This window comes from Saccopteryx bilineata, chromosome 6 (genome assembly GCF_036850765.1).
Source record: "Saccopteryx bilineata isolate mSacBil1 chromosome 6, mSacBil1_pri_phased_curated, whole genome shotgun sequence".
NCBI classification, from domain to species: Eukaryota; Metazoa; Chordata; class Mammalia; order Chiroptera; family Emballonuridae; genus Saccopteryx; species Saccopteryx bilineata.
Window position 1 is genome coordinate 183316287 of NC_089495.1, and position 22106 is coordinate 183338392.

Genomic DNA, 22106 nt, shown 5'->3' on the forward strand with positions numbered 1-22106 from the left:
ACGGCACACACGGGGTGGCCCTGCCCCTGCAGGCGGCCCCCCGAGATGAGCACCGATAGGAAAAGCTACCCCAGAAGGATGCAGTCTTAAGGACTCTCTGATGATTCGGCTTAATTTGGAGTTCGGTTTTCAAATACGTCTCTGCCTTTGTGTTCTCTGTCTTTAGCATACTAAGAATTTCTTGGATTGGTTGTTAAAATACAGATTTGGGGCCCAGAATGCCTACAGTGCTAATGTTGGGAAACCTGGCTGTGAGTTAACCTAAGTTAAAGGTTCTAGTTCAGCAGAGAGAGGAAGTGGCAGCAAATGCAGATGGCAGGAAGCCAGCAGGGTCTCAAACATGTGCATAGTCTGAAGGAAAAGGGGTCCAAAAATTAGGGTGTTACAAATTTAAAATGTTGGAGTAGATGGAGTAAAGATTTTATACATCAAAATTAAGGACGTCAGGTGCAAGGCAGAAAATATTAGAAAATAATAAGAGTAAAGAGACTAAGGAAGTAAAAGGCAATTTCTGAAAAAGAGTAAATGGCAAAATAAAATAAGAATCCCGCCCCTAAAATAAGACACTAGAATGAAACCACAAAATGACATCAGCAACAAGTAACCATAGAAAAGATTATTAGAAAATTTAGAAGGTTGCTTGATAAATCCTCTGCATGAGAAAAATCTGTTCCAAATTCTCGGAGATGAGATGTTGACCAGGCCCGCTGCTGGTGGACATAGAGCATGCTGAGCTGTTGCCCATGGACACGCGTCTTGGCCCTCTGACCGTGGGCCTCTACGCCCTCTGTCTGCTCCCACTGAGTAAAGTAGGCCCAGGGTGGAGCAGTCCTGCCCTCACACACACTCCAGGCATATTCTGCACATCTTATTTTTCTTTTTCTTGCCAAACCCGAGGTTGCTCCTGGTTACCTGGGAGGCAGAGGTCAAGCGCCTCTAGGTGCTATGTGGAGCCCTCCCTAGACCTACCTGCCCCATGTCAGATGCACCCATTCCTGCACACCTGGTTCTGCTCAACTGCTGATGCTCAAGCCGCTGCCTACCCAGAATGCATTCTCCACTCCTCTGCCTCTCTCCAGACCCTCCCTGGACGGGGACTCTCCTCTTCCTGACTTCCTGACTTACACTCGTTGGGACCCAGTTTGGGTTGCCTTCATTTGATGTCTAACTGTTCACTGTGCCCGGATCGCTCAGTGTCTGTTCCCCGAACGGCCTCGCCGGCCCTGCGCAGGAGCCTGTTACATCCGCTCATGTGTTCTTTCCCGCTGTGCTTTTCTCTGGGACTGTTCTCACTAACGGTTCAAGGGAAGAAGGTCTGGGTACTTTATCAAAGAAGTCTGTTCATTCCTGCAGTGGAAGTTCCTCGTGCTATTTTTATTAAATGAGATCTACGGATTCGAAAGTCCGAAAGAGGTTTTTTTCTTTACAAGTACATCTAATGCAGAAATAACTCAGTCTAGGTATTCAAAATGAAGCTACCCAAGGACTTCTCTTTGCTTTCTTAAAGGAAACTATTTAATTTTCCATGACATGATAGACTAAATAAACAATATAAAAATGCTGATATAACTGTAGAGAATGGTTATCTATACCTTGTGCCATGCTTTACTGTGGAGATTAAACTTAGCTGGTCACTTTTCACTGCTTTTTCATTTGATGCCAATCTCTCCCCCCCCCCCCCCCCCAGCAAGGGCACCACTAGTTTTTAACAGACTTTGCACAGCAGGGTTAAAAAAATTGTCCTACAAATTTCTATTTCAACACAGCAGGCTATTTAAATTGTATTTAAGACCTGTGGCTTTGAAGCCTCTTTCTGCCAAACAGTTTATTTTAAATAAGGGTGGAGAGAGCAGACCAGTCCTGGCTATGGCCATCTTCATCTGACTCAGAAACTATTCCCAGGCACCCAGCCATCGGTAATGTAGGTGTTAAAATAAAAGTTTCCGTGAGCTTCAAAATCTGAGGGGACCTTGTCGACTCCTTGGGAATTCTGAATGACTCAGTGTCTGATAACTTGAGCCTGCCCCTCTAGAAAGTGAGGAGTTCACATTTGTCTTCCTCCCGTAGTTCAGTGGGGACTGCCCACCATCTCTGCTGCTGGTGTCATTGGCATGCTCAGCGCTGTTGTCGCCAGTATTATCGAGTCTATCGGGGACTACTACGCCTGCGCAAGGCTGTCCTGTGCCCCACCGCCTCCCATCCATGCAATAAACAGGTACGTTCCTGAGGAAACAAGTTTCTCATTGGGCCCAGCACCTCATTCCTTTACTGTTTGGCTTGGGTAATCTTGGAGAAGAAACTAAGAATTTCAGCATGGAGGCAGACAAGCATCAGGGCTCTGTCTGTCTTTGGACAAGTCGTTTTCCTCATTTGTAACACTGACTGGAATTCTCACCCTTTCTTCCTCACGGTAACAATCACATGAGACTTTCTCTCTGAGGCCTCACTAGACCTTAAACCTACCAGAACACATCGCAGACACTAATGTTGTTCTTTGCTTGGTTTGGGGTCATGGATGTATTTCCCCTTTATTCTTGTTTCCCCACGTGTCCTAGAGGGTAGATGCTGTGTCGTCTAGTCACAATTAGAGTTTACACAGATAGGGTAGAAATAAATGAAGTCTGCAGAGTCTGGCGGGTTGTGAACTGTGGGGTGTAGGTTCTCAGCACACCTGGTCTTTAGGTTCTGGATACCAGGAGTGATTTGGACCCTGTGGAGGCTGCAGAGAAGATAAAATTGCCCAAGTCACCCCCACCACCCCTTTACGCTCAGCCACTGCCCCTCCGAAAGGGATCACATGCGAAGAGGTCCAGTGGGCTGGTGTCTTGGCGTTTCTTGCATTGGTTCTGTTAGGGCTTACAGTCCTGGTTTTATGTCTTTCTCCAGTTGAGCTATTACACATGATTAAATGACTTGGTATATTGATTCTTTTAAAAAGTGTCAGTGTTTACAGAATTACAAAGCATGTTCTCCCTGATGAAACCAGATATGAATAGCAAAGGGATCAAATCAATGGACAGCTCGTGTTGGTCTTAGATCCCAACCAATGGCTCTGTTTTCTGGCTAAAACCCTTTCATTTGGAGTACAGTTCAAACACCTGTGTCTAATGTATGGTTCACAGAGGTGCTTCTCAAAGTTGAGTGAGCGTGGAGGTCTGGAGCGGGGCCAGAGACGCTGCCTCGCTGACCCCTCCCGGGGCGCGGAGGCTGCAGCTCCGTGGGCCAGGCCTTGGGGTCACAGCCATGGAGGGCTTATGTCCGAGTGTCCCCCCATTGAATGAATGTTTCTTTTTGCCCCATCCCTTTACATTTTAGGGGGATTTTCGTGGAGGGTCTCTCCTGTGTTCTCGATGGCATATTTGGTACTGGCAATGGCTCTACTTCATCCAGTCCCAACATTGGAGTTTTGGGAATTACTAAGGTACAAATATTTTTCTAATTAAATGGTTGGGCCGCTAAGTGTTGGTCCATTTTATTGGCTGGTCTGACCACCTGAGTTGCACAGGGAAGGCCTCCCATTCTGGGGTCATCGCCTCCCCCCCCCATCTCCTTTTTTGTTGGTGGTGGGTTTTGGAACGATGGTGTTGGTCTCTCCTCCCAGGCTGGCCTGCGTAGGCAGGTACTCAGGTGCTATCTATCACTCTTTCGTGCCTTCTATACAGTTTTTGTTAAGCACCGACCCTGTGCCAGCCTGTTTCAGGAACTTGGGATACATCAGTGAATAAAAGGAAAGTATCCCCATCGTCGTAGAGTTTACATTCTGGCAGAGAAAACAGATGATTAGCTATAAGTGTCCTCGGTATGACAGAAACGGGGCGGGGTGGGGGATGGCGTGAGGGTGAGGGTGAGTGTTCCATGGTGGTGGGACTAAGCCTCACTGAGAAGATGGCCTGGAGCCAAGGCCTGAAGGAGGCGAGGATGGGAGGGAGCTGTGCGGAGACCTGCGGAGTGGGCACTTGGGCCAGGGGACAGCCAGTGCAAACCCTGTCGGGGCAGCGGGCCAGCATGTGGCTCAGCAGGGAGGCCAGTGGGGAGCTGGCGCAGCTAAGAGCAGGTGAAGTCTTCTAGGTAACAGGCCCTGTAGGCTGCCAGCGACCCAGTGGCAGGGGATGGCCCGGGAAGAGACTATTTGATCTGTCTTTTTTTTTTTTTTTTTTTTTTTTAAAGACCACTTTGGCTCCTCTAAAGAGAATAGACCATGGCAGGTGGGGCAGGAGGTGGAAACGGGAGACCAGTTAGGAGTAGTTCTAGATGAGAGATGATACCGCTCATTACAGAAAAGAGTTGATCTTCCAGTAAAGAATTAAGATGGTTTTCAAATCAAAACAGCAGAACCCTTCTCTTATAGATGACATCGGTTATGGAGGGAGTAATTTAGACAAGCCATTCGAGTCACTCAGGTTGAACAGGGCCAACATCTGGAGTCCTATCCAGTTATCTCTTCTCCCTACCCAACTACAGACACAGACGTGACCCTGGGCTTGCCCTCCCCCACGGTCCAGCTTGTATAAGAAGCCACCTGCTCCTGGGCCTTTCAGATGTTACTAGCAAATAAACTTAATATTGTAATTGTCTAGGGCAGCGATTTCCGACCTTTTCCATTTTATGAACCACTTAAACCAGGGGTCGGGAACCTATGGCTCACAAGCCAGGTGTGGCTCTTTTGATGGCTGCATCTGGCTCGCAGACAAATCTTTAATAAAAATAATAATAACATTAAAATTTAAAACTCATGTATTACAGTCCATTCATTCCCTACCGCTCATGTTCATGGTTGCGGGTGGCTGGAGCCAATCACAGCTGTCCTCTGGGACAACACCAAATTTTTATTGGATAATGCTTAACGTACACAGGTCGTTGTATGGCTCTCACAGAATTACATTTTAAAATATGTGGCGTTCATGTTTCTCTCAGCCAAAAAGGTTCCCGACCCCTGACTTAAACTAATTATTAAAATTCTGCGACACACCCAAGAATATCTTTTTTTGCCGATCTGACAAAATATATAGGTATAATTTTGGTTCATTCATACTGGACAGCTATTGTGTTGGCTGTTGTCATTTTTTAATTTGACAATTAAGGGAAAAGAGGACAGTTCCCCTGGCTAAATAGGTATTGCTTGTTTTAATATATATTTTTTTAATTTTTTATTGATTTCTGAGAGGGGGGGAGGGGGAGGGGGGAGGGAGTCAGAGAGAGAAACAGCAATTCGTTGTTTTACTTAGTTCCATTTAGTTATGTTCTCATTGATTGCTTCTCCTACATGCCCTGACTAGGGATAGAACCCTTGACCTCTGGTGCACCAAGTCAACGCTTTATCCACTCTGCCACCTGGCCAGGGCCAGGTATTGCATGTTTTAAAAATTCTTACCACTGTGCCTCTTGCAACACACTGGTTGAAAATCAGTGCTCTAGGGCCAAAGTGTGCTGTTTGCCAGGGTTTGAGCAATGCAGCTCAGCCCCTGGCCATTGTACGGAGAGACTGTTAGAACTGGTTCGCCACTCTGGACAGCCTGCGTGGGTCACAGGTTTCCCTTGACTCCCTCTCTGTGTCCTGACATCTTAGGGGTAAAGCTTACCCTAAGAGCCTTCTGGAGCTGTTTTACCTCTGTGAAATTAGAAATCCTCCCCCAGTTCTCTGTGAGATTCTATAGCCAGATAAAAAGAAACCAGATACTAACTTGAGTTAATCTTGACTGGAAATCCAGGTGAGAGGGAGCAGGGCATGCGCAGTGCGTGCCTAATACGGTCATTGGTTTTACTTCAAGTTGGCAGGGCCATCACAGAGCTCGGCCTCAGGTGTGCAGCTGGCTCCACCTGCTGCCTGTTGCTCCCGGCGCAGGCTGCCTGTGAGGGCTGCCTGACAGGGACCCCCTCCAGCGCCAGCCTGGTCCTGTTGCTGCCCGTGGTGAGAACTGGATACTTCCCACATATAGTGTTCCCCGTGGACGCAGAATGGGACAGAAGCCACGCTCTCTTTAGCCAGTGTGCTGCGTGAACCTGTAGAACTGTAACTAATATGAAATGACATCAACATAAAATAGTGTGGATGGAGGGACTCTTAGGGGGAAGACAGTTTCATAAGCCAGCTAGCTCCCTTTCTGCACCCCTTTGAAACATGCCAGGGGCAGGGGCACGGTAGGAGTAAGAGGTGCTGCTCACTGAGGTTCCCTTCCAACGCGGGAGTGAGCTGGTCTGGGGAGTAATTCTCTTCATTACAGTTTGAATGGTGCCAGCTTATTCTGAAAGGCAACCTGCCAGCTCTTTTCAATGAGTTAAATTGAGTTGCCTTTGAATCGCTTTAGATCAAGGTTCCCGGGCGAAGGCTGCATTCATTCAAGGGCAGCAGCAGCCCTGGAATCAGTTTTCATTGCCTTGTGTAGATGGTGTAATCCAGCCATCGATAGAGCTGCCTGGGGTGGCGAAGTCCAATAGCCACGTGTGGCTATTTAGGGTTAAATTAGTTAAAATGAAAAATTCAGTTCCTCGGTCACATTTCAGGGGGCTCAGTGGTCACTTGTGGCTAATGGCTGCCATAGGACAGAGCTGATGCAGGACATTTCTGTCAGCGTAGAAAGTTCTATTTAATGGCTCTGATCTGGGCATTGTATCAGAATTCTAGGGCATATAGAAAGAGGGTGATTCATGGCTCTTCCAAAGAGTCTGCCTCCATTTCCTGGCAACTCTAATATTTGCTATTCTTTATCCAACTGTGACATTCCGTGTCCACGGAAATTCTAACCTGCTTGATCAGGAGTTGAGGCTGCTTACCCCGTTGTGTTCTGACGTTCGGAGGGGTCAGATTGCATGTGCAGGACTCCTCTGCTGAGTGTGTGCCAGTGTCTGTCCCACAGAAAGGGGGTGATGGGGGGTGCTGCTTTGGATTCCAGCCCTAGCTCCGTCACTTTCTCCCAATGTGACATAATCTCTCTGAGCCTCCATGCCCTTGTCAACAGGGTGGCATGCGAGGCATTGGCATTAATAACTTGACTTGAAACACTTAGCCGAGTCCCGCACATGGTAGGTACACCATAAGCTATAGATACTGTCTTCATATGGTATTGTCAGATGAACTCAAAAAGAGGGCCCTGGCTGGTTGGCTCAGTGGTAGAGCGTCGGTCTGGCGTGCGGGGGACCCGGGTTCGATTTCCGGCCAGGGCACATAGGAGAAGCGCCCATTTGCTTCTCCACCCCCCACCCCCTCCTTCCTCTCTGTCTCTCTCTTCCCCTCCCGCAGCCAAGGCTCCACTGGAGCAAAGATGGCCTGGGCGCTGGGGATGGCTCCTTGGCCTCTGCCCCAGGCGCTAGTGTGGCTCTGGTCGTGGCAGAGTGACGCCCCGGAGGGGCAGAGCATCGCCCCCTGGTGGGCAGACCCTCGCCCCTGGTGGGCGTGCCGGGTGGATCCCGGTCGGGCGCATGTGGGAGTCTGTCTGACTGTCTCCCCCCACTCAGAGAGTCCGGAGTCTTTGAGTCTCTCAGAGTTTACAAATTAGGGACACAGCTAAGGAAAAACCCAGAAGCGTTCTGAAGAAGAAAGGGTAATCTTCGAGTTCTTACAGTAAAAACATCCATTCTTAAGAATTATCTGTCCTGCATTCTTAGCCCTAGGATTGGTCTAGGATGGTTATCAGCTGTCAGGAGGTCAGAAAGATGCCAGGAGATGTGGTCACACCCGATGGTCAGGATAATGGAGGTCGTAGGTCTGGATACATGAGTCCTTCCGGGGTAATCAGAGGGTTATCTCGAGGTCTGGTGTATATCCAGGCGTTGATGCAGGACCGGAAAGTTCAGAAAGTATAAAGAATAGAATCGTTTCCTCATACCTCACCCAACTTGGGTTTAGTGATTTAGCAGCTCAATTGGAGTGATAGTGTTTTTCTTTATTTCAACACCTGTGTAGTGACTTTTATTTCTTCATTCTGTTCCTCACTATTTAGCTCTGTTCATGTCTAGCAACAGAGTCAACACCATGTCCCCGGCTATAGTACCTCTTCAGTGTCCAGAGGAAGGTCTTATCTCCTTTGCCGCATTCCACACTTTTGAAAGCCTTTGGAAAGTCAGAAATGATGGCCCTGGAGACAGAGCCGAGGTGCAGGGAGGAGGCGGGCAGCGGGAAGGAGCCATGAGGGCTCCGTGTCAGCGCCGGCAGGCAGGGGTTTTAGCGCTGTGTTTAGAACATAAGTATGTAATAGGCTCTCAATTAATATTCGTTGAACACAAGAATGGCAGCATTGCCACTTGTTTTTTGTTTGTTTTTTGACAGTAGCTAAGGCAGATCAGCCTTCCATGAATGGTTTTCATATAGGATTTATGGTTTCAGGCGTCCCTGGGGCCAGCCTGGCCCTCCCCCTACGCACCTCACAGGGCTGGCTGACCCCGTTGGGAGGCCAGGTGGTTCCCTCTGCCCAGATGATCTCCCTCCAGTGAACTTACAGACTCACCAGGGACCCCTGTCCCAACTCTTCAGTTTTTCTTCCCACTGGGCTCCCACACAGAGTAACAATCTGGACAGTACAAGAGTTTCATCATAAGCTTGTGACTTATTTGTCTTTGTATTTGTCCCTCACCCTCAGGCTAACAAGTGCTAGTCACAAAGTAGGTCCTTAAAAAAGGTTTGCTAAACAATGAGCCACGTATGAATGAAAGGCTGCCTTATCCTGTGATCCAGCCAAGCATAGGTCATTTTCACTGGATCCACCAGTCTCCTGACCTTGCTATGGTTTTCCTGGTGCCCTGTGGGAGGAGCCGCAGAATGAATGAGTGGAGCCTGGGCTCGGGTCTCGGCAGGGACCAATCCTAGCTGGATAGCAGTCTGCACAGTGAGGTTTGACTCTGATTCTTAATCAGCTGACCCTTCGGTCTCTGGAGAAGCTGTTGGACATTCTAGAATGGCACCGTGCAGCAGAACGTTGTGTGGTGGTGGCTGTGGTCGTCACTTGTGCAGTCCCTGTGGGCCACCGGCCACAGGTGCCTGCGGAGCACTGGAAATCTGATAAGCGCCACTGAGGGGACTGGGTCTTAAATTTCATTTCACTTTAATTAACTTGAGTGTGAGTAGCCATCTTCTCCTCACTGTAGGTCATACTTAAAGCCCTGTGGACACTCCCTCAGACATTCTGGAACCTTTTTTTATGTCTCAGGGTGTTTTCCTGGGAGAGGCAGCACAGAATAAGAGCCAGAATATGGGACCTTGGACCCACTGCCAGCTCCACCTCCCACGACCTGGGTGCAGTGGGCTAGATGGAAACTTCTGGAAGGCAGAGATCAGGTTTAACAGATAACGATGAGACTATGTTTGAAATGATGATAAGCGATGCTGCAGAAGCCCAGAGTGAGGTGGGGGAGGGGAGGACCACTCCAGGGAGGTTGTATTTGAATGGTGTTTTGTGGGGTGTGTCTGGAAACCAGCTGGAAGGGGGGTGTAGCGAAGGTGTTCTGGATAGCTGGGCCTGGGCCTGCCTGGCACGCAAGGGGCGGGCAGGCTCGGCTGCATTGGGAGGGCAGTGTGTTTTATCTCATGAGCACTGGAGGACCTGTGCAGGGCACTGACCTCCCAGATCAGTGGGTTAGAAAAGTCCCTTTACCACAGGACAGACAGGCAGACGAAAGGCCAGAGGCAGCAGGCCCAGGTGGCAGGCTATCAAATAACCTGATGCTTGCCAGGTCCTGTCCAAACTATTTTACACATTGTCTCATGTAATCCTAGCGAATCCACAAGGTTTAGTGGTATGGAGAAGAGGCTCCTGCCACCCAGAGAGGTTAAGTATGTAGCCTGCCGGGCCACATGGGTAGAGGCGGTGTGGAGGTGCCAGCCAGACAGTGGGGCTCGTGAGTTCTGCACTGTGTCCTGTAGGCTGTGCCGCCTCTAACGGGAAAGACACCATGAGGAGAGGAGGTTCCAGAAACATTGGGGGGTTTCGTCTGACTCACATTCCGGAGAGGAATGTACTCCCTGGGAGGTGGAAGTGCTCTGGGGTGGGTTAACTTGGTGAGTGAAGGGTGATGCCAGGGACCCAGAAGAGAAGCCGAGGCATAAGGTAGCTTTTGCATTTTGCTTTTGAGACCTAGAAGGTGAAGGTCATCCCAGCCAGTGACTGCGGGCATGAGAAACCCTGGACCTGCGTGCAGGAGCAGGTCCACGCTGAGGTGACAGCACCCACGGCTCAGAGAAGCAGAGGCCAAGGCGTGCCCCCTCCCCATAGTGGAGGGGGAGGAGAAGGGGAACCGAGAGGGATGAGGATAGGTGGGGGAAGTCTTTTTACTCTGGGTGCTGTATAATAATTGTGCATTGAGATCATTATGAAATGAGATTAACTAAAAATTTTTTAAGTAATCTAGATTTTGAGTGAGGGTTTTGTCCCATTTGCCCCAACGGGCCCAGGGAAGTCATGTTGACCCGAACACCCATCTCTGCCTCTGGCGTGTCCCGCAGGTGGGCAGTCGCCGGGTGATCCAGTATGGGGCCGCCCTCATGCTGGCCTTGGGCATGATCGGGAAGTTCAGCGCCCTCTTCGCCTCCCTCCCGGACCCCGTGCTCGGAGCCCTCTTCTGCACTCTCTTTGGTAAAGCCCCCTTTTCTTCCTGGCGGGTTCCCCTCTCGGGCTCCTTTCCTGTCTTCTCATTGGCTAAAATTTCATAGGGATTAGGGTTTTTTATGGGGGGTTTTTTGCACAGTCCCTTTAGTAAGACTGGAGAGAACAAATTTCTATTTTAAAATACAAAAGGATGGACCTTCAAAACGTAAAAACCTACCTCACTTTCTGAGTTGAATTTATGCTGAAGGTACAACCAAAGGTATATACTATTTGGTCTAGGCAAAATAAGATGAAATGTGATCTCTTTAGCTGATATTTAATTGGTGATTTAACTCCACCTGTCTTACCCTCTGCATGGGCTGTGTATACAACAGGCCATTTTTACGATGGAACACTGTGTGGTCTCTGTGCCATTTAGTTGTGATCAGGGACCAGATATTTGAGTGGGTTTCCCAATTTAATAGAAATGTTGGCATGGAGGTTTCAAGGGGAAACCACTGTCCTTAGTTTTCTGCTTGGTCCAGAGATGCTTATGGCCCTGAACAAGCCCAGCAGCCCAGGCGGTCACATTCTGAAGCTCCGCACCCCTGATCTCTGTCCGTCATTGGACTGGGCTCTGGACGGACCTGTGTGTGATGGGGCAGAGACAGGACATTGGAGGGAGTCAGCTGTGGATCGTCTGTCACCCTTGCCATGTGCTCCTCCCCGTGAGCTGCTACAACTCGCTGTCTGATGTTTTCTCTCCAGGAATGATCACAGCCGTTGGACTCTCAAACCTGCAGTTCATCGATTTAAATTCTTCCCGAAACCTCTTTGTGCTTGGATTTTCCATCTTCTTTGGACTCGTCCTTCCAAGTTACCTCAGACAGAACCCTCTTGTCACAGGTAGGGGAAAGGGGCCGTGGGACTCGGGGAGCTGGAACCAGAGCCACCAGTTTAGAGAGGGTTTTGGCACGTCAGGAATTGTCTTGGTGAATGTTCATCTGTGTGTTTCATTGCAGTTTCACTTTGCTGCAGTTTTTCTGGAAGCCCTTTGCACTTCCCACATGAGCTGGTGTGTGCATGTTAAGGTGCAAATTGTTGTTGGGTGATGCAGATTTTTTTACTGCCCCATGCGTGTCCATGAAGGACTGTGAAAGCACCATGAGTATTCTTGTTGGGTTTACAAATCAATTCTAGTGGGCAGGCAGTTTCACAGATACAGAACTTGCCAATAATGAGGATTGACTGTACTGGTGGGAGTAATCGTTTTCAGTTCTTCTGGGTGTACACCTAGGAGTAGAATTGTTGGTTCAAAGGCTTCACATAGAGACAGTGTGTGAGCCTCCAACAGCAAGAAGATTCCTGCTGCTTTTAACATTTTACATTTCACATTCGTGTGAGCATGTTTATAAATCCAGTTGTTCCTAATTAAAAGCTAAACACAAAATAGTAACTCAGGATTCTGAAAACCTCTGGTTGCAAACACCAGAATTATTTTTGTCATCTTATTGTCACTTGGTAATTTTTCAGCCTTACACAGCCATTTCTTATATTGTTTATATATATATATATATATATATATATATATATATATATCTGCAAACAATATGAAGCCCCTCAAGGGCTTCATATTTCGTTATAGGGTGACTGCACTCTATTAGAGGTATCATATGCCCTTTGACTATTGGATGAAGGTATGAACAGTAGTTTAAGTTGTTACTACACGTGCACTGCTCTGACTGACGGTTAGAGCCCACCCCGGGGCTCCTTTCCAAGGCAAGGGCAGGCCTGTCCTGGCCGGCAGTGACCTGTCGCTATGTTCTGTTTCTAGGGATAACAGGAATTGATCAAGTGTTGAACGTTCTTCTCACAACCGCTATGTTTGTAGGAGGCTGTGTGGCTTTTATTTTGGATAACACCATCCCAGGTATGTGGTACACATGAAGCGTGTTTATTACTTCTGTGGATTACTTTTCTGCCAAATAAATACAGGAAGCAGGATGGGTGAGTCAGTTCAAAGCCATCACTGGTGAAAACTATGTTTCTAGAGTAAAGATGAGATTTCCAGCTTTCTTTTATGAATCAGGTTTTTCCTAATAAACTTACTGGGCCATTTTCCTCTTGCTGAGTTAGTTTTCAGAGAGCGTGGATACATTCCTCACCTGTGGGAAGAGGCAGTGGGGTGCTGTGGGTACATCTAGCTGGCCTGTCCTCCCGGCACGGCTGTGCGAGCAACCTGCAGTCTGGTTTCAGTGACTTGCCCACACCCTCTCAGAGCCAGCTGGTAACAGCCTCTGGCACTTGTCCTCCTTGCAGAGCTCACCCTTTAAGTGAGTTCTTGCTAAGGCAGGCGCCAGCCGCCTACGCCCCGATGCCAGTGAGTACAGTGGGCACAGGCTGCTGCCAGGATCAGAGAGTGACCGAGGTAGGGAGGCAGCACTTCTCCAACACCCGTAACCCTTGTTTCTCAGCTGGGTGATGCCAAGTGTTGGGTAATGGACTAGGAGGTGATGTGGGCTTTGCCTGGTGGCCTTCCCAGCTTCCTGCAGGAGGCTGCTGTGTACCGCTGTAAAAGGCCACAGACACTCCAGTAGGTTCAGCTGCCAGCAAAGAAGGGCTATGCTTAGTCTCTTTTTTTAAGCAAGGCAGTGGGGGGGGGGGGGGGGGGACAGACAGGAAGAGAGAGATGATAAGCACTGACTCTTTGTTATGGTGCTTTAGTTATTTATCGATTGCTTCTCATACGTGCCTTGACTGGGGGGTTCCAGCCAAGCCAGTGACCTCTAGACTCAAGCCAGCAACCATGGGGTCATGTCTCTGATTCCACGCTCAAGCTGACGACCCCGTGCTTGAGCTGGTGAGCCCACGCTCAAACAGCAGTCTCTGGGTTTTGAACCTGGGTCCTCAGTGTCCCAAGTTGACATTCTATCCACTGTGCCTCTGCCTGGTCAGGCATGTGGTGCTTATTCTTGAGCTTGAAGGTTTTATTGAGATTTTCCTCTCCAAATAGCCTCAGTCAAGAGGTTGCTGGGGAGACGGGATGAGCACACCTGGCAGAAGGAATCACACACACAAATAGGTAGAAGGTGTTAGATTTATGGGAGTCGATGACTAACACCCTCTTTCTCTCCTAAGACAGCACTGATTGAGGGAGAGGCATAGGAGTCAGAGAGGGAAGTTGAGGTCAGCTTTGTCACTGAAACACCAATGGGGCGGAGGTGCGTAGCTTAGATGTGAGGAAATACTGAGGATCCTAAATACGGCACCATGGACACGAGCTCATCACCAGCTCAGACACGAGCTCATCACCAGCTCGGGCACGGCAGTGCCGTGTTCGGTGTCCTGTTGTAGCTCAGGGCAGGTGCTGGTGCTCCTCTCGCACCACGAAGGCTTGTGAAGAAAGTGCAGGCGTTGTTGCGGTGAGAGGCTTCTCCCTGACTCATCTGTCAGGGAACAGAGTGGCCCTGAGGGTTACACCAGTGAACATTCATCCTCACAGGTGCACAAGTGGGGACTGCGTGATGAGGGCAACACAGTCGCATACACGCACACACACACACTGGAATAGAGGAAAGCAGTATGAAACTTGATGTGTCTGGATTGGGAGGTTGCCACAAACAATTGATGAAGGCATTAGATATGGCAGTGGTCCCCAACCCTCGGGCTGCGGACCAGTACTGGTCCGTGGGCCATTTGGTACCGGTCCACAGAGAAAGAATAAATAACTTACATTATCTTCATTTTATTTATATTTAAGTCTGAATGATGTTTTATTTTTTAAAAATGACCAGATTCCCTCTGTTACATCCATCTAAGACTCACTCTTGACGCTTGTCTCGGTCACATGATACATTTATCTGTCCCACCCTAAAGGCCGGTCTATGAAAATATTTTCTGATATTAAACTGGTCTGTGGCCCAAAAAAGGTTGGGGACCACTGAGATATGGTATAATATGTACTTTGGGCCCCATGTTGCAAGATCAGATTGCATTCAGAGAGAGCGTTTTTGGTGGTTGTTATTTGCACAGCGTTTGAGAAGAGATTTGGGGGAGGAGATGGTTGACAGAAGATGGGACAGCCAGTCGAGAGACTAATATAATGATCCCAGAAAGCAGTGACATGGCCTGGGCCAGACCTCGACAGTAACAGCTGAGAATATGCGTCCCGTGCAGGGACAGGGAGGAGACCAGGGCATTGGGAGGTCGTTTGCATGTGGAACAAGAGGAACAAGGGCGGGTTAGCAAGTCTTAGATTTCTGTTTCAGGCACCTGGATAGCTGAGTGCCATCAAATGTGCCTGCTGTCACGGCAGTAGGCTCGATCTTGGTGGGACAGCATGTTGGACTCTCAAGTCCTGGTAGAGCTGTTAAACTAAACATCCCACTGTTTGGCTTTGCTGTGTGTCCATAGGTACTCCGGAGGAAAGGGGAATCCGGAAGTGGAAGAAGGGCGTGGGCAAAGGGAGCAAGTCACTGGATGGCATGGAATCCTATGATTTGCCATTTGGCATGAACATTATTAAAAAATACAGATGCTTCAGCTACTTACCCATCAGCCCGACCTTCGTGGGCTACACGTGGAAAGGCCTCCGGAAGAGCGCGAACAGCCGGAGTTCAGACGAGGACTCGCAGGCCACGGTATAGCCGTAGCTTGCCCTGTGGCCTGGCCGCAGTGAGGCATGAATCTGTAGTTCCTTGCTGAGTAACAAGCAGTAACATATATATTTGTATATCTGCATTTACATTCTGCACCCCAGAGCTAAGACAGATTGCAAATAGCTTTTTTTTTGTTGTTGTGGGTGGTGATTGTGTCTAATATGATGTCTCGCCTGTCTCCTTATTTAAGCCCTGACCCCTTGCCCTTGAGAGCGCCCACTGCTGGCTGTGGTCCCTGAACTTGAAGTTCTGTCCTCCCGTGGGAGTAGATGGTAGAGATCCACAGGAGTCCCTGTTTTCGGTCCCCCTCCCATCACCCCATGCTAGCTTTCTTACAAGCCGCCTGCAGGGTCTGGAGGCTTTCTGTCCTGGAAGCCCCTGGACCTCCTCGGGTTTTGCTTGTTTGTTTGTTCTGTTCTGTTTTTGTTTTTTTTTTTTAATTTGACCTCAGCCTGAACCGCAGAGACCTCTTGTGGTCAAGGGACACCAGTATCCTCGCATTGTCACAACTGGTCAAATGGGAGTCTGTGTTCCCTGGTACTCCTGTCGGAGGAGGCTGTTGACCTGGTTGAAACTGTGTCATGGTTACCCTGTGCCCGGTCTGTGCACAGGCAGGGTCTGTACACAGAGTGTCAGAACGGAACGTTGACTGGGAGGGGTCGGAGGGGAAGGGAAGTCCCTTGAAGTCAGTGTCTGATTCTCAACTCCTCTATCTCAGTGCCACCCTGGCCCAGGCCAGGCCAGCGCATGTCACACTGGCCTCTTTTTCACGAGCGGCCGAGACACTCTTCTCTGGCACGTCTCACTCCTGGTGGTGCGACAGGTAGAGAGTGCCACACGGCACCAACCAGATGTTGATGGCCGTCTTAGCTCTGCTGTCATGTGGGTGTCAGCTATTGTCACATGTGTCTATAAATACGAGATTTTATTCCTATTTAATGTTATTGACTATAGCAGATTTTTGAAATCAGTGTTTTCCCATGTGACCCTCGTACCTGCATCCTTATTACCTGTGCCCCGCCCACTCCCTCACATTAAAGAAAGACCCAGCATTTGTAAAGCTGCGGATACCATCAGGGAAGCTTGTTGTCATGGCTTTTGAAGGCCAGTAACCATTATTGTGGTTGTGTTTTGTATTGCTTGATACCATGAAAGTGTAAATACTGTAATGCCTAATCTATTTATCAAAGCTGACTACTGGACCAGAGCCCAGAAACCGTGGGTGACGTTACACATGAATTTGTTTTGTGCAAGAAGGAAGCCGGGGAGGGTATTGAACTGCTGCCGCGTCGAATGGTCCGGCATGCTGGTAAACCTGTCACCGCAGTGTTGGTGCAGTTAAGGCTTGAGGAGACTGGGGGTTGCCAGGTTGCATGTCCAGTGGGTTTCGGTTTTGCAGAGGGGCAGGGTAGGTTCCCCCGGCCCGTTGCTGCTGTTCTTGTTGAAGTTATTGCAGAAGGTGGTGGGGAGAGAGGCAGCCAGGAGGTCACCTCTATTAAATAACACTAAAATCTTTCTGGAGGAAAAAAAGACTTCTGTTGAATTTGATTTGAAATTTTCCAGTCAAAGGAAAGGTCTGAGACCTAAAACAGCGAGTCCGCTCCCTGGGGTCGTGCTTCCTAAGTGTTCGCTGGCCTGGTTGCACCTTGGACGGCAGTGGGCGCCGCTGTCTCCACCAGTGGACGTGGGTCTGGCTCTCCCAGCCTCGTGTCCACAGGATGCACTTCCTGCCCCAGAGGCTGCCCCTGCCTCGCCAAACGGGGTGGCTTTGGCGTTACGATGTCCCCACAGCCTCCTTGACTCCTGGAAAGGTGGGGACTTCCGGGCTTGTTCTGGCGAGAACACTACAGAGCCGCTTCATTGTTTTGTCAGGACCTTACTGCAGACTAAGTGAAGAGTTTAGATCGTAAACTACATTTTAATTTTGTATGTTACTTTTCTTTTGAAGTGTATGTGATGGCTGGTTTCCTCTGGAAGCACACTGGTTACCAGTCTCCATCCCTTTCGCTTGGTGAGCCCGCGAGGCGGACAGCCCTCTGACACAACGCTGCTCTTAGCTCCTTCTGTCTGTGCTCTTGCTCAGCGTCTACAATTTCTCAGCTTTGAAAAAATGGGGAAAACTGTCACACATCCGAAAGATTTGCAGTATTCTAGCTCCGTAGGCAAGCAGAAGGACCCGATAGATACCCAAAATAAAAGCGTCTGAAACGTGAGCCATTCAGAAACAAGTTCTCTTCAACTCTACATGACGAGGCATCTTCCACCTAGTGGGTAACTTAGAGTCTCTGTCCGAGGGAGGCGGTGTGCGCTGGGGACACGAGGTGGGCAGGAAGGAGGGCAGCTTGACTAGAGGCCCCACTGAGTCTGGTCCTTTCTGCATAGCCTGTGAAACTCACCTTTGCTTGAGTGATTGGAGCTTCGGGATAATGAGTAAATCTTGCACGAGCAGCGCACGCCAACCATTTTAGGAAGTGGTCCTTCTGCTAGCACATATGTGACAGGATGAGTCTAATTTAAAGAACACGTATTCATCTGCTCCTTGAGTTTAAGCCCCCCAACTGCAGGGGAGGTTTGGGGGGACATGGTGGCCATGTCTGTTGTCCCTGTGAACTTCCCGCTTACACTGTTGGCCTGCGCCACTGGGGCCACTCACCCACCATGCTTTGTTTGGCCAATAGAGTGTCTTAAAATATTTTCTATGTAGATATCCTTGGGCAGGTCATTCCGTCTTCATTTCCACAGCGACCACCTACCCACCATCTTCACATTTACGTGAGCCATCCTGACGGGGAAGGCGAATAGAAAGTATTTGTAAGGACGGTACACGCTACCATATCCAGGTGGGGGGAGGATAACGGAGGCCCCACCACTACTGGTTTTGATAAAATATCTAACACGGGTTTAGAACAATGGGAGCAGCTCCAGTCTTTGTAAGCAGTTTTCATTCTCATTCTCATTAGGGAATTAAACTTACATAGATTCGTTGGTACCGAAACTTTCTTAAGTGGGTGTTAGATGTTAATTTGTAGTGAGTTTCTTGTGATTGATCAAAGCAAGAGAAGTGGCTTAACCAGGTCAGCTAGAACGAAGCCTCATGGGTCCTGACGGTTTCCCGTTTTCATGGTAACAAATTCACGCAGGATTTGCTTTATACTATAGAATACTGACTTTCATGATGACAACTTGATTTATGCATGAATATTGCAGTATTTCCATCTAGTAAAAGAACATTTCTACCCAGGATAATAGTCAGTTTTCCAGGGAGGGAATGATATAATTTTCATGACAATGTCATGTGATGATAGACTTTCTCCATTGATGAATCTCTAGTATGTGTGTATACTTTATTTACCCATGCGTATATTTTATGACCGTGAGCTAAGTTGTTATTACTTTAATTCATGTCCCTGCTGAAATATTGGTACTAGCAGCTTAGACTTGAAGTTGGCAACTATATAATCTTCCTTCATGTTGATGCCACAAGAGTGGCCAGGCCGGATAGAAGGTGACTAAGGAGCTATGGCGGAAACCGCATTCTGGAACCTGTCTGGCGCGAGGAGAGGCAGCATCCTGCAGGCCACTGTGCTTGGGGCGTGCACCCGGCTGCAGACAGCAGGCCCGGTGTGGCCATCACCGGAGGCCCGGAGTGCACACCTGGACACCGTGGTTACGTGAGCGTGCCCGAGCATCGCAGGGCCCCGTTCTCCAGGGAGTTGCCGTTGGCTTTGGAGAGGAGCCTGGATTTTCCTGTGCTGCATGTGTTGAGCTCTGTCCCCTTAGAACTTGGACGCGGAGAACAGGACGTCTCCCCCCCTCAACCCCACCCGCAGTCACGACAGAGCAGTGCAAGAAGACCGCCCATTTCTTTTTGCCGGCCTTCAGTTTCCACCCACAAACCCAGAAAGCACATTAGCGCTGGGGATCCCTTTTCAGCAGCCTCACACATTCCTGTCCTACGTCCTTCTTGACTGTGCCTCGTCCTCACCCTACATAAGTAACTCCCAGCGTCCTTAGAATTGCTGTGTGTGTTTCCTGGCATTTAGGACACCCTTACCAGCGTGGCCATCTTACTGACAGTTCAAATTAATATCCTTCTTTGTTCATTTGTAACAACCTTTGTTTGACACATTAATACATTTCTGACTGTTCTTAAAACAGTGGGGATGCCTATATTTTCCTTGAGTTTTTGTGACTGACTTTGGCTGTGTACCTTTTGGGGATTTTGTTTGTTTTTTTATTTTGCATACCAAGGGTATTTGGGGAGGGGTTGTTTTTTGAGATGTGTAATTCTTTTACGGAGTTTTTAAAAAGAATTTTCATATTGTTTTTTCTAACATGGCTTCATTAAACGTTTAAGTATTTTAAAAATATGTAATATTTGGACCAGATGTTGTGAATAATAGTAGAGATAAAGCTATTTTATTCTGTATTTTTAAAATTGTTCCGTACAAATAAAAGCTCTCCTGGACGCAGTTCTGTTTATGTGCTTCCTTCTTTGGCTGGTCTTTAAGAAACTTGTTAATTAAAAGTCATCACCTAGCAGAGGGAAATTGACTAATAAAAAACTCAGCCCATCAAGTTCACAAATGTTACCATTGTTGGGTACTGGAGAACTGTGGGGGGCCCCTTGGGAAGATGCCTAAGTGGGTACTGAGACAGGGATGCTCTGATGCTGGACTTTGGAGTGAAGTTATGAGTCTCTTATGAAAGCAGCAACATCTGGAGATTGGGGATCTTTTAGGAACAGAAAGGCTGTCCACAGTGGAATCAAAGTCTGAGGGTAACCTCGGTCGCTGAGTGTTTAGACAGGCTAAGAGCCAAGCCTAAGAACAGCCGGTGCCGACACAGGCGTGGCTCCCGGTGGGCTGCGAAGATGAGTGTAGAGGTACTTCCGGTGTACTTCTTAATTCAGAGAAAACTTAGGCCTCCTGCGTTCCCATCTCCATCTCTGATTCATTCCTGGCAGTGTGGGCCATTAGTAACCGCAGCTACTCCCATATTCCCAGTGTCCTGTATGAGCCATTGCTAGATAACCAATCACAAGATGAAATGTTTGCCTGACCTGTGGTGGCGCAGTGGATAAAGTGTTAACCTGGAATGCTGAGGTCACCAGTTCAAAACCCTGGGCTTGCCTGGTCAAGGCATATATGGGAGTTGATGCTTCCTGCTCCTCTCCCCCCTTTCTCTCTCTCTCTCTCACTCTTTCCTCTCTAAAATGAATAAATAAATAAAAATTTTAAAAAACCAAGATGAAATGTTTGCATTATGTTTATGCTCATGAAAATCTTTGTGTATTTTTTTTTAATGAAAAGAGGACCCATGTTCCATCCCTAGCTGGGCCGACAGCGCATCAGCAGTACTTCGACACCCTTTCCCCCATCTTGTGGGCACCTCTCCTGTTGCAACCCCATCGCTCACCAAGACAGAACCACTGCCTGGGTTTGGGGTTTATCCTTTCCTGGGTTTTCTTCACAGCTTTTCTATAAGTACATATCCCGAAACAATGTACTGTTTAGTTTTAGTTTTGCATGTTTCTGAACATTAATGGAAAATGCATAATACAGTATATATATATATCTCATCACATTTTGCTCACTGTTGTGAGATTCATGTTGCTTCATACTAAGAGTGTGTAGTTCACCTTCACTGCTGGGTATAGTAAAATTTAAGATTAACAAAGACACTCCTGGCCAGGTGGCTCAGTGGATAGAGCATCATCCTGGCTCACCAAAGTTGTGGGTTTGACCCCTGGTCAAGGCACATACGAGAAGCAATCAAATGAGTACACAACTAAATGGAACAACTAAGTGAAACAACTTGATGCTTCTCTCTCCCTCTCTTCCTCTCAAATCAATGGAAAAAAATTTAATAATAAAAGAAAAAATTAAAAAAGATAAAGATCATTCTGAAAGCTTCCAGAGAGAGCAGAAGCAAAGCTTGAAGAGCTGGGACCATTGGACGTCAGATTTCTTTCTTTCTTTTTTTTTTTTTTACAGAGAGTGAGAGTCAGAGAGAGGGATAGATAGGGACAGACAGGAACAAAGAGAGATGAGAAGCATAAATCATCAGTTTTTCGTTGCGACACCTTAGTTGTTCATTGATTGTTTCTCATATGTGCCCTGACCATGGACCTTCAGCAGACTGAGTATCCCCTTCCTCAAGCCAGCGATCTTGGGTCCAAGCTGGTGAGCTTTGCTCAAACCAGATGAGCCCGCGCTCAAGCTGGTGACCACGGGGTCTCAAACCTGGGTCCTCCGCATCCCAGTCCAATCCTGTATCGACTGCACCACTGCCTGGTCAGGTGGACGTCAGATTTCTTAGTGGCAGTCCTCTTTGTGCAGTTAGGACCAAAGAAAGAGAACTTGGACTTATGTCCAGCCACTCATAGGTGCCTATTTACATACTTTGGGTGAAGTACTTAAATAGGAGAAATACCTAGGAAGTATTGTAGGAGGTAACTGAGGGATAGGCGAGCAAGATGCTTCTCGGTAAAGCTGGTGTCCTGGTCCGTTCTGCCTGCCGTCACAGAAAGCCATAGGCTTCGGAAGAACACATAGCTCACAGTTCTGGAGGCTGGAAGTCAAGGCACCAGCAGACTCCGTGTCACTGAGCACCTGCTTCCCAGTTCATAGACGGCCATTTTCTCAAGGTGTCTTTACATGGTGGAAGGGTCAAGGATCCATCTTTTTGGAGTCTCTTTTATGAGGACTAAACCCATTGATCAGGGCTCTGACCTCATGACAGAAATCACCTCCCAAAATCTCCACCTCCAGATTCCATCACATTAGGGATTAGGTTTCTTTTTTGGGGGGGAGGGGGGAGGATTAAGTTTCAACATACGAATTATGGGGGAGACCGTCTAGCATTTGGTCATAAGAAAGGGAGGACCAAAGGAAAGGAAAAAATCTATTATGATCTCAAAGTACAGTTCAAG

At 48.2% G+C, this 22106-nt stretch overlaps 1 protein-coding gene across 3 annotated transcripts in view; it reads left to right on the plus strand.

The window, feature by feature from the left end:
* Window positions 1-19644, plus strand: part of SLC23A2 (solute carrier family 23 member 2) — a 121606-nt gene extending 101962 nt beyond the window's left edge. For all 3 annotated transcript variants that reach the window (XM_066237914.1, XM_066237915.1, XM_066237916.1), the window contains 6 exons: window positions 2068-2215; window positions 3316-3421; window positions 10433-10562; window positions 11283-11420; window positions 12349-12444; window positions 14928-19644. In XM_066237914.1, the coding sequence (XP_066094011.1) occupies window positions 2068-2215; window positions 3316-3421; window positions 10433-10562; window positions 11283-11420; window positions 12349-12444; window positions 14928-15160 (851 nt within the window). In that variant the 3' untranslated portion in view covers window positions 15161-19644. The remainder of the gene's footprint in view (window positions 1-2067; window positions 2216-3315; window positions 3422-10432; window positions 10563-11282; window positions 11421-12348; window positions 12445-14927) is intronic.
* The last annotated feature ends 2462 nt before the right edge of the window (window positions 19645-22106 follow it).